This window comes from Nycticebus coucang, chromosome 17 (genome assembly GCF_027406575.1).
Source record: "Nycticebus coucang isolate mNycCou1 chromosome 17, mNycCou1.pri, whole genome shotgun sequence".
NCBI lineage: Eukaryota > Metazoa > Chordata > Mammalia > Primates > Lorisidae > Nycticebus > Nycticebus coucang.
In genome coordinates, this window is record NC_069796.1 from 40206988 (window position 1) to 40223209 (window position 16222).

General features: G+C 38.8%; 2 protein-coding genes across 20 annotated transcripts in view; one reads left to right on the forward strand and one right to left on the reverse strand.

The window, feature by feature from the left end:
- Positions 1–16222, forward strand: part of LOC128568860 (protocadherin gamma-C4) — a 187890-nt gene that overhangs the window by 114626 nt on the left and 57042 nt on the right. The window lies entirely within an intron of this gene.
- Positions 7523–7938, reverse strand: LOC128568865 (ATP synthase subunit ATP5MJ, mitochondrial). Its single transcript, XM_053566821.1, has one exon. It carries the CDS (start codon positions 7852–7854, stop codon positions 7678–7680), a length of 177 nt encoding a protein of 58 aa, XP_053422796.1. The 5' UTR covers positions 7855–7938; the 3' UTR covers positions 7523–7677.

Sequence of the window (16222 nt, forward strand, 5' to 3'; positions counted from 1 at the left end):
AATTTGCAGTAATTCCCTCTGTTTTCTATAATGGATTCCTCAGAACTTTTACAAATATGGGAAATTTTCTGGACAGTACACAGATTCTAAGTGCTTCCTGAGAACTTTCTGCTTATTGTACTCTGTAGTGTGTTTAACAAAAATTGACTGCTAAAGTGTGTTACTCTTGGAAAAGCATTGCCTGATTGCTTCTGATGAATTCTTTAAAGGTGTAGGGAACCATAAATGAATTATGTTTTTTCTTCTTTTTATTTTTTTCTTTATTCATTGCCCATTTATGTTCAAAAACACAATATTTAAAACTAATATAAGCGAACAATAGATAATCCAATAGCTCTAAATGATACCGCTTCTGAGATCAGATGTCACTTTATGCTGCTCCATAACCAAGACAAAAAAATATAGATTGTGTGGTTCTACTTGTGTGCTGTTTTTAAAAAGAAATGTTTATATTTATCTCAAAATACAAAACTTGGAGCCAGGCAGAGAACACCTAGAGACCCACTACTACTAAAAGGGGCTGAGGCAGGAGAATTGCATAGGCAACATAATTAAGATCTCATCTCTTTAAAAAATACAAAATTTTTGTTTACGTTAAATTTTAAATAGAATTTAGTAAGTAGAGTGTTATCTAGGTAATATTGAGAGAAGTAGAGGCCAAATAGAGCACACTCCTCCCCATGTCTTATAGAAATTGTCACAATCTTTTTGTGACATGGCCAGTTCTCATATGATATGGTGGTCAAGTCAAAATGAAAGACATAATAGGAAAACAGAATTATTTGGGAAGCTAAGCTCACATGGTCTCTGTTCACCTAACTTGATTTAGGGACAAGTCATTGAGAGCTAGGGCATGAATAGTCATAACCCTTAAACTGTGTTTAAAACATCACTGATCTCACCTGTGCTTCCAGTTTGGACTGAATAGTCTTCATTGAATAGTTGTTGAATTAATGAATAAACAAACGAATAAATGTGCTCTGGGGATTACTGATAACCAATATTCTGAGTTTTAAGATGTATTATAGAAAGATTGCAATTAGGTAATTGTGTCATATAATCTGTATACATGATCTCTTTGAGTTTCAGCAAAATAGGGATAATCATATCATTTGAAAGGCTGTGGTAAGGACTAAAGAAAACATATCAATCATCTGGTTCATAACATGTATTAATCAATAGTAGCCATTTTATGGTTGACAAAAGGATTCATATTTTAATGCTATCATACTTGACATTCTATTGGAAAAAGTAATAATTATTTGTGTGCTTCACAAATCATCTCCAGGCAGTACAATGGGATGACCTGTAGCTAGAACCAAAACTATTTGAAATTTTTTCCAAAAACTAATGCAAAAATTTTAAAATTTTAAGTATCACATACTCTATATTGAGAAGTCACAGTTTTAAGCCATAAAGATGGGGGAATTGTTGTTTTATATGAGATAATATTGTGAGTGTTAGTTTTCTCTAAATCATCATATAGTCTAAAAAAGGGTCCTATGATCCTTGTGTTTTTCTTGTTTTTTTGCAGTTTTTGGCCAGGGCTGGATTTGAACCCAACATCCCTGAACCTTGTTTTAAAGGAGCACTTTACCCCAAGAGGATTTTGGATGATTTAACTGGGATTACCAAAACCTGAAGGTTGCAGTTGTTAGGTTTGGCCATATGAGAATTTAAGCGAATGGCTTAGATATAGAATATTCAGAATATTTATTGATAATTTAGGATTGATAATTAAGATAGCTATTGATCGGGGGTGCCTGTAGCTCAGTGGTTAGAGTGCTGGTCCCCTGTAGCGCAGGTGGTGGGCTCAAACCTGGCCTGGGCTTGCTAACCTAAGGAAAAATAATAATAATAATAATAATAATAATAATTTAAAGAAGATATCTATTGATCATTTCCTGAATATAGCTGAGCAATGGGTTTGGGTATGTTTACATTTCTTCTGGTTTCAATAATATAATTATTTCAGGGACTTCACTTGTCTCTGTATGTGTTACAGCAGGTGAGAATGCATTTGTTTCATTTAACAAGTTAGTTGAAATATTTAACTTAAAACTTCTAACTCCACTGTTCCATAAAACCTAAAATTGTAAAGGAATCTGTCATCAGGCATGCTTCTACCACTTTCATTCCAGAAGAGGTATTATGCTTTTTGAAGCAACAAGACCCTAGGAACCTTGCTAAGACTACACAACTCATAGATCATTTTTTAGTGAATCAGAAGGATAATTATAGGCTCGTCAATTAGGCACCGTGGCTGATGCATGTAATCCTAGCTCTCTGAGAGACCAAGGTGGGTGGATTGCTTAAGTTCAGGAGTTCGAAACCAGTCTAAGCAAGAGCAAGATCCTATCTCTACTAAAAACAGAAAAATTAGCCAAGCGTTGTGGTGGGCACCTGTTGTCCCAGCTGCTCAGGAAGCTGAGACAAGAGGATCACTTGAGCCCAAGAGTTTGATGTTGCTGTGTGATATAATGCCACAGTACTCTACCCAGGGTGACAGAATGAAACTCTGTCTCAAAAAAAAAAAAAAAAAGAAAGAAAAATAAAAAACAAAAGAAGGTTAATGATAAATAAGTGGATTATATGTAATTTTCTTAGTGACTAGTAACAGAGGATAGCTGTGATCATGAATTATCTTGAGTAGTTCTTGTAGGAATCTACTTTTTCCTCATATATAATATTAGATTCAAAAAAGCAAACATGTGTCTGTGAAGGGATATTAATCAAACTGATAAGGCTAAATCTAGGAAAGGAAATCTAATATTACAATTTGGGTTCACTTTTAGGAAACCATACTTAGTAGAAAGCTACCAATAACAGAGCCTACTATTTAAGATGCATTCTTAAAATACTGATGGTAAAAGATAGCTGATGGCAAAGCTATCTAGAAAAAAATGTTTTATAGAGGATGAAGCTTCTGGATACTATATAAGAAGAGCTCTGATTCAGGAAAATGTAAAAAAAAAGTCATCAGATAGATATGGAGTCAGAGAAAATAATTTATCTGTGTGCAAAGGAAGTTGGTACTGCCATGATTTCTCTTAGATAAGACATACAAAAATCTACTATGTGTAATGTCATTGAGGATAGGTATAATTTCTTAGTTCACAGTCAGCTCTCTGAAGCATTTCACACAGTGGTTTGCACATCTTCTAAGTACTCAGTACTTTCAGTACTTTCAGTACTTTCTTATTGATTAGAAAATGATCTCCTTATTAGAGAAATGCAAATCAAAACATCCCTGAGATATCATCTAACCCCAGTGAGAATGGCCCACATCACAAAATCTCAAAACTGCAGATGCTGGCGTGGATGTGGAGAGAAGGGAACACTTTTACACTGCTGGTGGGACTGCAAACTAGTACAACCTTTCTGGAAGGAAGTATGGAGAAACCTCAAAGCACTCAACCTAGACCTCCCATTTGATCCTGCAATCCCATTACTGGGCATCTACCCAGAAGGAAAGGAATCCTTTTATCATAAGGACACTTGTACTAGACTGTTTATTGCAGCTCAATTTACAATCGCCAAAATGTGGAAACAGCCTAAATGCCCACCAACCCAGGAATGGATTAACAAGCTGTGGTATATGTATACCATGGAATATTCAGCCATTAAAAAAAATGGAGACTTTACATCCTTCGTATTAACCTGGATGGAAGTGGAAGACATTATTCTTAGTAAAGCATCACAAGAATGGAGAAGCATGAATCCTATGTACTCAATTTTGATATGAGGACAATTAATGACAATTATGGTTATTGGGGGGAACAGAAAGAGGGAAGGAGGGAGGGGGTGGGGCTTTGGTGTGTGTCACACTTTATGGGGGCAAGACATGATTGCAAGAGGGACTTTACCTAACAATTGCAATCAGTGTAACTGGCTTATTGTACCCTCAATGAATCCCCAACAATAAAAAAAAAAAAAAAGAAAGAAAATGATCTCTTGGGGGAAAAGAATCATAGTGCAAAACCAATTATTTTATATGTGCTTTCCATCTATATAAAACCCCTAATAAGAGCCAAATGTTGACTTACCTTACAAAGCTAACGACCTGGACATTTGTCAAAATTTTAAAATAGATTCCTCAATCCATAAAATTTCCACATTGTGAAACCTCTTAGAAACTTCCTATGTATCTTCAACTGAGATTCAGCCAACTTTTCATCCTGAGATTGTGTTACATGGAAAAAGTAAATCATGGAAGATGGAGTAGAGGCAGATAGAGATTCTTAACCTAAAAATACTGAGACATCAAGAAGAAATCAAAAGAAATTATCGCTTTGACTTCATGAGTTAAAGTCACTGAGGTTATAAATTCCCAGGAATATTTAACTGTAAGAGCACGACTGACTACCACCTTTCAGCTCGCAAATTCCAGTGAGACACATCTTTCTCTTTGCTCTCAACTTCCCAGAAAGTCACTTTCTGATTTCTTCAGGCTGCAGTTCTAGAGAAGGGACCCCATGGAAACAACAGAAATAAACCAAAGGATCCCTTAATGTTCCTGCCTGGTGGCCTTTCTAATCTAATGGCATGGAAATACAAATGCAGACCCACAATATCCTTATTGTGACTCCTACTATAAATCTCAACCAGGATCATACAGATACCAGCTCTGCTCTTTCTTGGCTGGAGACTTTCTAATCCAAAGATAGTGAAAAGGGCCTTCTCTGCTGGCTGTAGGGGAGATGAGAACTATGGAGCCAGATTGACAGGTTAGGTGGGACCAAGGCAAGTACTGCCTCCCTTCCTACAGTTTTTTCTCCTGCCAGCCTTTCTCTGAGTGGATCTAATGTTCCATCCCCGGGAGCTGGCTGAGGGTTTGGTTCTGGGAAACCTTACTACACATCTGGATCTCAGTGTCCTTCACTTACCTGTTTGGAAGCTGCAGGTTAATGCTGAAAAAGAATTCTTCACTCTTAGTGAAGAAACTGGGAGACTTACTTGTGAGTGACCAAATGGGTATGGAACAGATATACCCCTCAAATATAGTTTGTACCATATATTTAGAAAACAGGGGGTGTCCAACCTGCAGCCCACAGCATTGTGCAGATTATATGAAGACTTTTTGCTTATCTGTGGTGGTAGATATCACAAAAATTATACATAGACCTTTTCTTTCCTTATCAGCTTTCATTAGCATTTGTGTATTCAATGTGTGGCCCAAGACAACTCTCCTTCACACAGTGTGCAACGAAGAAGAAAAAAGGTTGGGCAACCAAGAGGGATCTGGATGTTGGAATCAATTCCTTATAAAATTATCACTTTAGCAGCAAGACTATATTTGTAAAATGAAAGAGACAAATAGTGGAAATATATTGAACTTGAATTAGAGAAGCCACTAGAACTGGAAAAGCAGATCATGACAACAACCACCCCCCAGTGTTCAGCCAGGATATGTATATAAGTTCAGCCTTCAGAAAGACATGCCCTTGAAGAGTCAGCAGTTGGGAAGACCTCACTACAGCTCTCATGCATCCACGTGGATGGAGTTTGTGTATGCCTTCACAGTCCAGAGTACCTGTGTCCGGTTTGGCCTTGGTTACGAGAGTGAAGATAAACAAACTTTAAGTACAATGGAGTTTAAAGAGTTTAAAAAAAAATATCCCATGGTTTTGGAATCAAGGGACAGAGGGGAACTAGTTGCCTGGTGTACAACTGAGATTGAAATTGTAGATTATGATATCCCAGAGGTGATTTTTACTTCTACTTCCACAATGATTCTCAATTCTGCACCTTGGACAGTAATCGCTATGTTTAAATCACGAGATTCAAGATTCAGGAGAAAATGGGAGGTCACATGTCTGATACAAGAAAATGCACCTTTCAGAATCAAATCTTCCTCCAATAATTACTGCAAACTTTAACTGAGCAGGAGCAAACCCCAATGTACAACCTTATCATCACTGCCACCAACAGTGGCAAGCTGCCCTCAGCTCCAGCACTAAGGTCATCCTACACATTGGAAATATCAATGACAAGGTTCTAGTTTTCCACTAGCAGTCTTAGGTGGTCCAAATGACTGAGAACAATCCTCTCAGAGCCTCCTATAGCATAAGGGAGCTCCTCCAACTCAGTCTTTGGGCCCAATGGTCACATGTTCTACTCAATGATGATGGCTAGTGACTTGGAGTCATAAGCACTTACATTCTGTGTGTCGGTGAGCCCACAGAGGTGGGGAGTGGTTGCACAGTGCTCCTTCAAGTTGATGCTTCAAGCCCATTACCAGGGCTTACCCACAGTCAGCACTGACTTGAGCCTGAGCCTGTTGGTGGGCAATGGCAATGACAATGCTCTACAGGTACTGTACCTAGCTCTAAGGCCTACCAGCTTGACGCACTTTGATAAGGTGCCTCACACTTCAGAGTCTGAATACATGGTCATCAAGGTGGTAGCAGAGCTGCCAACGAGGGCACAATGCATGGCTTTCTTACCGTGTGCTATAGCCAATGAGCCCAGGCTCTTTAGCCTGGGGCTGTGCATGCCCGGGTGAGGTGCTCATGGTTCCTTCTTTGGCTGACAGAGACACTGCCACACAGCACCAGCTGGTGGATGTGCATCACAGTGGATAATAGCCTCCCCTCTCGGCCACGGCTATGCTGCATCTAGTTTTCATTGACAGGAGATGCTGCTAGACCTCAACAACTACTACAAAGTTAAAATCTGAATCCGAAATTAATTTCTATCTAGTGATTATCTTAGCTTTAGTTTCTTTTTTATTCTTCCTGATTGCATTATTTGTGCTGGTTCTGAAGTGCCAAAGACCCCAAAATGGTCCTCTCTCAGATTCTTTCTCCCCAGATCTGTACCCCATAGTTGGCCCCAGGTTTCAGGGTTATTGTCACTCAATGATGTCATATTCCAACCAAACGAGTGTTGTTCCTAGCCAAGCCAGCGATGAGTGAAATCCATTTTTTTGAAGCCCTACTCCTCAGGACTCAATAGCAACCTCACTGAAGGAATCCCCTCTGGGGAAGGGAAGATTGTGATGATTTGAATTGTTTGGGCCAGAAATTCACCCCCAAGGTGAGAAATTTTTGATGAGACTAAGTTTAATCACAAGCAACTTTTCTTGTAGCATGGGATATTTTCTTCTTTTTTTTTTTTGCAGTTTTTGGCCGGGGCTGGGTTTGAACCCGTCACCTCCAGCATTTGGGGCTGGCACCCTACTCCGTTGAGCCACAGGTGCCACCCAGCATGGGATATTTTCAAAAATCTCAGAGAAGAGCATTTCCAGCAGCAAGGCTAAAGGCCCTAAAATGAGAAATACTGTATTTGACATGGTGAGCTTGAGGGACAGTGGTTGGGCGTGATAAGAATATCAGACTGTTCAGAGCATTTAGGACCTTGTAGGTAGGTAACATGTTTTGATTATGTGTATTTTATATTTATACTTATTTGATTATATTTTATAATTTTACTTTGATATTCGAATTGTGTGATCCAGAAAAAGGGAGAGAAATCTTGGTCATTGTACTAGAAAAGATACAAGTTCACAACTCAGAATCACTGTTTATCATTTCTTTTTTTTTTTTTGCATCTCACAGACACATTTATTCATGCCATGAGTACATGCTACTTATACAAGTACACAGGGACAGTCCATGTGACACAGCTTTGCTTAGCTCTACGGGTCCATCTCTTGTGTGCTCCAAGTGAGGCTGGTTAGTGATGACCATGAGCAGGTGCAGGAGCTTTCAAAGCTTTACTTCTTTTATCAGCACTCCTGATTTTATAAACAATGAAGCTCATCAACCCCATTCCGATCCAGATCTCCTGGTAAACTTCAGTATAGTAAGGTTTCATGGGGACCCACACATTTTTAATAATGCTTTGAAGCATCTCAACGCCAAAGCAACGGCTGGACCCAGCAGAGGTCCACAGCCAGATATTGTTAAAGGTCACCGCGTGCGCAGGCGCCGCGCGGAGGCTCTGTTTATCATTTCTTACTCAACACATGACTTTTTCGTTTTCTCTGTATTTAAGAAACCCCGCACTGCAAAAAGATATCTGGCTGGTAAAGTTAGCCTATCATTTCAATAAATCTAAGAATAAGACTAATGGAAACTGCTAAATTTTGAAAACTATTTTTTCACTGTGTAGCATTTTCTGACCGTGTTCCAGGCTCCTTCTCACACTGAAGCTTGCTCTTCCAACTGGAAGTTAGAGTACATTTTGTTCCCCTACTCATGCTCATTTACATTATTCTCTATCGTTACAAAGAGCTTCTCTGCCTATGATTTATTTAAGGCTTGGAAAATCAGGCCAATTCAAATCCTTTAAGTGAATTTGAGCTCACATAAAATGTTGGATATTGACTGTTCCTTCTAATTAGGTGATTGTACAAATGGAAACCAGATAATGTTAGCACAGAATTTCTCTGAACTAGCAGTTCACAAGTACTTCAACACTTATAAAATAGTATTTCTGTATAAAATTCCTCTTACTTATTTCACTGTCAGTGAATTGGAAGCTTGCAATTCAAAATATAACCAAAAAAGGGAAAATGAAAATGACCTTCGCAAGGCAAAATTAGGTAAAATGGGTAATGTGGAAACCGAGAAGAGTGAAAGAAGTACTTGTAAGTCAAAAGAAAAGGAATAAACCAGGCACACTGGCTCACGCCTGTAATCCTAGCACTCTGGGAAGCCAAGGCAGGTGGATCGCCTGAGCTTACAGGTTCGAGACCAGCCTGAGCCAGAGCGAGACCTCATCTCTAAAAATAGCTGGGCATTGTGGCAGGTGCCTTTTGGTCCAGGTACTTGGGAGACAGAGGCAAGAGAATTGTTTGAGCCCAAGAGTTTATGGTTGCTGGTGCTGTGACACCACAGCACTCTACCCAGGGTGACAAAATGAGACTCTGTTTTTAAAAAGAAAGAAAAAAGGGCGGCGCCTGTGGCTCAGTGAGTAGGGCGCCGGCCCCATATGCCGAGGGTGGCAGGTTCAAACCCAGCCCCGGCCAAACTGCAACAAAAAAAAAATAGCCGGGCGTTGTGGCGGGCGCCTGTAGTCCCAGCTGCTCAGGAGGCTGAGGCAAGAGAATCGCGTAAGCCCAAGAGTTAGAGGTTGCTGTGAGCCGTGTGACGCCACGGCGCTCTACCCAAGGGCGGTACAGTGAGACTCTGTCTCTACAAAAAAAAAAAAAAAAGAAAGAAAAAAAAAGAATATTAGTAGGAAGGTGCATAAAAATATATTTGGTACTCACAATAGATTTCCTTATTGGTGTGTATTCTGTGGTCCATCAAAGCTACGTTAATTTTATCATAAGTATTATCTGGGTTTTGGTCTCTAAAAGGCATTTAGCAAATCAGATAACTTGCCATCTTCAATCTGGATTCTGATGCTCACCTGAAGAGTCTTTCAAAGCTTGGAACCAAGAAAAGTCAAGTTTCTCAGCAGATATATGTCACTTGCATGTACTGGATTTCTATTGTGTAATATTTTACTATAACAGTTCATCAGGGGAGACTGAATATTTCTGGTAAGCAAAGGGCATTTATTTGGCACCCTTTGACTCTTCTTTCTACTTACCTTATTTAAAACATACTTTATTTGCATGTGGTATGAGGTAGCAATTCAGTGAGTGTGGGGAGGTCAGGTTCTTTTTTCCTCATATTTTTCAGCACCATTTATTGAAAAGATTTTTCTCTTTCTTTTTAATTGTTTTGGCACCCTTGCTGAAAGTATGTGGATATGTAGTTCAATTTCTATATTCTCTGTCATGTTCCATTTATCTGTTTGTCTATTCTTTTGCTAAAAGCACTGTTTTTATTATTGTAGCTATATAGTAAGTCTTGAAATCAGGTAGGTAAGTTTTTCCCCCTCTTTTTCAGTATTGTTTTGACTATTCATTGTCCTGTCTTTCCAAATAAATGAAAATCATCTTGTCAATTTCCAGGGAGACAAAACCTGCAGGGGTCTTGAATGGGATTGCATTGAATCTATAGCTATATCAGGGAAGCTGGGGGTGGCGGGAATCATCTTAACAATAGTGAGATTTCAATCCATGAACATGGTATATATTTCCATTTAATTAGGTCTTCTTTAATTTTTCTCAGCTATGTTTTATAGTTTTCAGTGTAGAAGTCTTCTATATCTTTCATTAAATTATACATTTGATGTTTTGGAATGCTATATAATAGTATCATTTTAAATTTTAATTTCTGATTGTTCATTTCTAGTTTATAAAAACCTGATTTTTGTATATTCCATATGCTTTTGAAAAATAAGAGGAGAAGGGCACTCCATTTTCACACCATATCATATGAGAATATAATGAAAAATAATATAAACTAAGTCTAAACCACTTCCAATAAGTTCAGGCTTCCATTCTCTGCAGTGTATAGGATGGGAGAGCCCACCCGGAAACAGTATACATTGCTGTTTGCCCAAGTCTGGTAGTGGGGTTATTCATTCATTTACACATATACATAAAAAAAGTATTTGTTAACTGCCTACTATATGCAAGACATGTGCCAGGGTTGCAGCAATTAACAAGAGAGATATGATTCCTACCTTAATTGGCTCCATCCTAATACATGGTCTTTTACAGGTCTGATAAATGCCACCAAGAAGAAATATAAGAGCACTAAGAGAGAGTTTATGATAGGAAGGACTGGCCTGGTCTGAAGGTCAAGGAAGATGTCTTTCAGGAAATGGTATTTAAAGTGAGATCTGAGCCAGGCATATGCCCAGACCAAGTGGTTTGTTGACTATATTGAGGCTCTACAGGTGTATCTTGCATAGCCTTAGACCTATTAATGAGTCACAAAGGACATTGCTAAGAAGGCAGGGGATTGTAATGAAGCAACTCTAATCTTCTTTATCACAGCTAGCAACTCAGCTTTAGGGGATCCCCTTGGCCAAGAAGGGGATACAGTGAATCATCCACTAGCAAGGAAGTCTTGAGATTTCATTTTGGTTCACACTAGGAAAATAATAAATTTCTTTTTCCTTCTTAAAAAATAAGGCTGAGCACGGTGGCTCACTCCTATAATCCTACCACTCTGGGAGGTTGTGGTGGGTGGATTGCCTGAGAACACCGGTTCAAGACCAGCCTGAGCAAGGGCAAGACCCTGTCTCTAAAAATAGCCAGGTGTTGTGGTGGGCACCTATAGTCCCAACTACTTGGGAGGCTGAGGCAAGAGAATCGCTTGAGCCCAAGAGTTTTAGGTTGCTGTGAGCTATGAAGCCACAGCACTCTACTGAGGGCGAGAACAAAGTGAGACTCTGTCAAAAAAAAAATGAAAAAATAAATAAAGTGAGATCTGAAGGATGAGAAGAAGTCAGATAGGTAACAAGGAGAGTAAAAGAAATTGTGAGGCAGAGGGGATACCATGTGTAAAGGTCTTTTAAAAAAAAGGTGTGACTTGAGCAATTGAAAATGGAAAATCATAGATGAGACAAATTAGGTAGGCAGAGCACTGTAAGCTATAGTTAAAATTCTGAATGTTCTTTTAAGTACCCTTGTACATAGGAGCTATTAATTAATTTATTTTTGAGACTGAGTCTCACTATGTCACCCTCGGTAGAGTGCAATGGTATCACAGCTCACAGCAACCTCAAACTCTTCGGCTTAGGTGATTCTCTTGCCTCAGCCTCTCAAGTAGCTAGGACTGCAGGTGCCCACCACAATGCCCAGCTATTTTTTTGTTGCACTTGTCATTGTTGTTTAGCCACCTCCATGTGGCTGGTGCCGTAACCACTATGCTAGAGACGCCGAGCCTTAGGAGCTATTGAAAGGTTTTCAACAAGGCAGTGGCAAGATATAATTTGTATTATTAAGATTACTCTGGCTGCTATATAAAGAATATATTTATGAGGATTATAAATGGAAATAGAAAGACCAGATGGGAGACTATGGCAATGTTTCTGGTAAGAATTGGTGCTGGTTTGTATTAAAGGGCAGTCAGTAGATAAATGGGTGAACTGTAGATACATTTAGGAAATACATTCAATAAGACTTAATGGACTAGGTGGAACATAAATTCCATTAGGGCAGGGACTATTTTGTTTATTATTATAGTCCTCATTGTCTGACAAGATTGTTGCCTGACAAGTGGTAAATTCTCAAAATATTGTTCACTGAATAAATACAATGAATGAAGGAGATGGGGACTAATAGTGATTTCTGGATTGCCAAATTAAGGAACTAGAAGGATGTAGGTTCAGAAGATGTAGAGATGTAGAGAAGGGTAAATTTAAGAGAAATCAAGAGTGAGTTGTAAGCATGTATAGTTTGAAAACCTGAGAAACATTCAAGTGCAGATATTGTTTGTGGTTACAATACAGATATTCATGTGATCACATGAATAGTAAAATGATCCCTGTTTACTCTGATTTCTTCCATTGTGATAATCTATTGAAATGGGCAAATCCTTAAAAGGCTGAACATAAACTTTCTGATAGCTCTACACTGGTATGTTTTGGGGTTAGTGGCTGAGCTACCTTTGTGTTTATTTTTCTTCCTGATCCCTTTTTCATTCTAAGAAACACTCAACAACCAGGGAATTGCACTGCCTAATTCATATTCACTCCACTCTTCAAACTAGCCCTGGTATTCAGATATTTTCAGGATCTGGAATTCGGTTTGGATTATAATTTTCCAAGCTGTTTTAATTTTTTGTTGTTTAATTTTCCTTCATGTGATTGTTTATATTCTCCAGAATTTTTATTTTTTAATTTAATTTTATTATTATTATTTTTTGAGACAGAGTCTCACTATGTCACCCTTGGTATAGTGCTGTGGCATCACAGCTCACAGCAACCTCAAACTCTTGGGCTTAAGCGATTCTCTTGCCTCAGCTTCCCAAGTAGCTGGGACTACAGGCACCTGCCACAACGCCCAGCTATTTTTTGTGGTTGTTGTTATAGTTGTCATTGTTGTTTGGCAGGCCCAGTCTGGGTTCTACTCCGCCAACCCTGCTGTATGTGGTTGGCATCCTAGCCGCCGGGCTATAGGTGCTGAGCCTCTCCAGAATTTTTTTTTCTTTTATTTATTTATTTATTTATTGTTAAATCATAGCTGTGTACATTAGTGCAATCGCCTGTACCCATTCTAAGATGCACCGTACGTGTGGCCCCACCCATTACCCTCCCTCCACCAAATCCTCCCCCCTCCCTTCCCCTTCCTTGGCCCTTTTCCCATAGTCTTGCGCTATAGTTCGGTTATAGTCTTCATGTGAAAGCTATAATTTAGCTTCATAGTAGGGCTGAGTACATTGGATACTTTTTCTTCCATTCCTGAGATACTTTGCTAAGAAGAATATGTTACAGCTCCATCCATGTAAACATGAAAGAGGTAAAGTCTCCATCTTTCTTTAAGGCTGCATAATATTCCACGGTATACGTGTACCACAATTTGCTAATCCATTCATGGGTCAATGGACACTTGGGCTTCTTCCAGGACTTAGCAATTATGAATTGGGCTGTAATAAACATTCTGGTACAGACATCTTTGTTATATTGTGACTTTTGGTCTTCTGGGCATAAACCTAGTAAGGGAATTATAGGATCGAATGGCAGGTCTATTTTTAGGTCTTTAAGTGTTCTCCAAATGTCCTTCCAGAAGGAACGTATTAGTGGGCATTCACACCAGCAGTGTAGAAGTGTGCCCTTTCCCCCACATCCATGCCAACATTTCTGGTTTGGGGATTTTGTTATGTGGGCTACTCTTACTGGGGTTAGGTGATATCTCAGAGTAGTTTTGATTTGCATCTCTCTGATGATTAAGGATGATGAGCTTTTTTTCATGTGTTTGTAGATCTTATGTCAGTCTTCTTTAGAGAAGTTTCTCTTCAAGTCCCTTGCCCACCCTGAGATGGGGTCACGTGTTCTTTTCTTGTGAATACGTTTGAGTTCTCTGTGGATTCTGGTTATTAGACCTTTATCGGAGGTATAACCTGCAAATATTTTCTCCCATTCTGAGGGCAGTCTGCTTGCTTTACTCACTATGTTCTTGGCTGTGCAGAAGGTTTTTAGTTTGATCAGGTCCCAGTAGTGTATTTTTAATACTGCTTCAATTGCCTGGGGAGTCCTCCTCATAAAATATTCCTTCAAGAGTTTTCCCTGCACTTTCTTCAAGTATTTTTATAGTTTCATGTCTTAAGTTTAAATCTTTAATCCAGTGAGAGTCTATCTTAGTTAATGGTGAAAGGTGTGGGTCCAGTTTCAATCTTCTACAGGTTGCCAGCCAGTTTACCCAGCACCATTTGTTAAATAGGGAATCTTTTCCCTACTGAATGTTTTTAATTGGCTTGTCAAAGATCAGATAACGGTAAGTAGCTGGATCCATCTCTTGGTTCTCTATTCTGTTCCAGACATCTACTTCTCTGCTTTTGTGCCAGTACCATGCTGTTTTGATCACTATGGATTTATAGTACAGTCTCAGGTCTGGTAGCGTGATTCCTCCTGCTTTGTTTTTATTGCTCAGTAATGTTTTGGCTATTTGAGGTTTTTTCTGATTCCATATAAAACGAAGTATTATTTTTTCAAGATCTTTAGGGTCTCAAGGCTGGTTCAATAAACATAAATCTATAAATGTAATTCAACACATAAACAAACTTAAAAATAAAGACCATATGATTCTTTCAATTGATGCAGAAAAAGCTTTTGATAATATCCAGCATCCCTTCATGATCAGAGCACTTAAGAAAATTGGTATAGAAGGGACATTTCTTAAACTAATAGAGGCCATCTACAGCAAACCCACAGCCAATATCGTATTGAATGGAGTTAAATTGAAATCATTTCCACTTAGATCAGGAACCAGGCAAGGTTGCCCATTGTCTCCATTGCTCTTTAACATTGTAATGGAAGTTTTAGCCATTGCAATTAGGGAAGAAAAGGCGATCAAGGGTATCCACATAGGGTCAGAAAAGATCAAACTTTCACTTCGCAGATGATATGATCGTATATCTGGAAAACACTAGGGATTCTACTACAAAACTTTTAGAAGTGATCAAGGAATATAGCAATGTCTCAGGCTACAAAATCAACACCCATAAATCTGTAGCCTTTATATATACCAACAGTAACCAAGCCGAACAAACAGTCAAGGACTCTATTCCTTTCACAGTAGAGCCAAAGAAGATGAAATATTTGGGAGTATACCTAACAAAGGACATGAAAGATCTCTACAAAGAGAACTATGAAACTCTAAGAAAAGAAATAGCCGAAGATGTTAACAGATGGAAAAACATACCATGCTCATGGCTGGGAAGAATCAACATTGTTAAAATGTCTATATTACCCAAAGCAATATATAATTTTAATGCAATTCCTATTAAAGCTCCATTGTCATACTTTAAAGATACAGAATTTTAATATCAATTTTTCTTCACCATCTGTAAAACTTCACAGAAGGTATGTTTAGGATAAAATATGCATAGCAGTCATAACGAAATTGTTGGATTTTAATATTATGAGTATACTTGAAGGATTCTATGCCCACACATACATTAAACATCCTATAGAGTTCTCAGCATTTTAAAGTTAAAACCAGAAGTACTAATGACGTTAGAATCCTCCTCCTCCCCAAGATAGGAATGCTTCATATCTTGATTAGAGGGGTGCATTGTTACACATATGTATACGTTGTCCAAAACTCATTGAACTTCAGATTCTTACATGTGACTATATATGTTATACTTCAATTTTTAAAAAAATTTAAGAACATAAAACCTTTTTTTTTTTTTGACACAGAGTCTCAAGCTGTCGTCCTGGGTAGAGTGCTGTGGCATCACAGCTCACAGCAACCTCAAACTCTTGGGCTTAAGCAATTCTCTTACCTCAGCCTCCCAAGCAGCTGGGACTACAGGCGCCTGCCACAATGCCTGGCTATTATTTTGTTGTGGTGGTTGTTGTTGCAGTTGTCATTGTTGTTTTAGCTGGCCTGGGCCAGGTTCAAACCCGCCATCCTCAGTGTATGTGGCCAGGCCCTAACCCACTGAGCTACAGGCTCTGCCCACTGGAATCTCTTCTTCCTCTCAACCTTCGCTATGCCTCTGATTCATCCCCAACAGATCACTACTGTTAATACCTAATTAGTTATACTTACAAGTGTTTTCCGTGTATACACAAGTGTATGTGTGCTTTTTTTGCACAACAGGGATCATTTTACTGTTCTACAACTTGGTTTTTCCACTTAATATCCTAAGGAACCTTTTCTTTGAGCCTTTATAGTCACTGCCATCTACCTCAATCTTAGTAA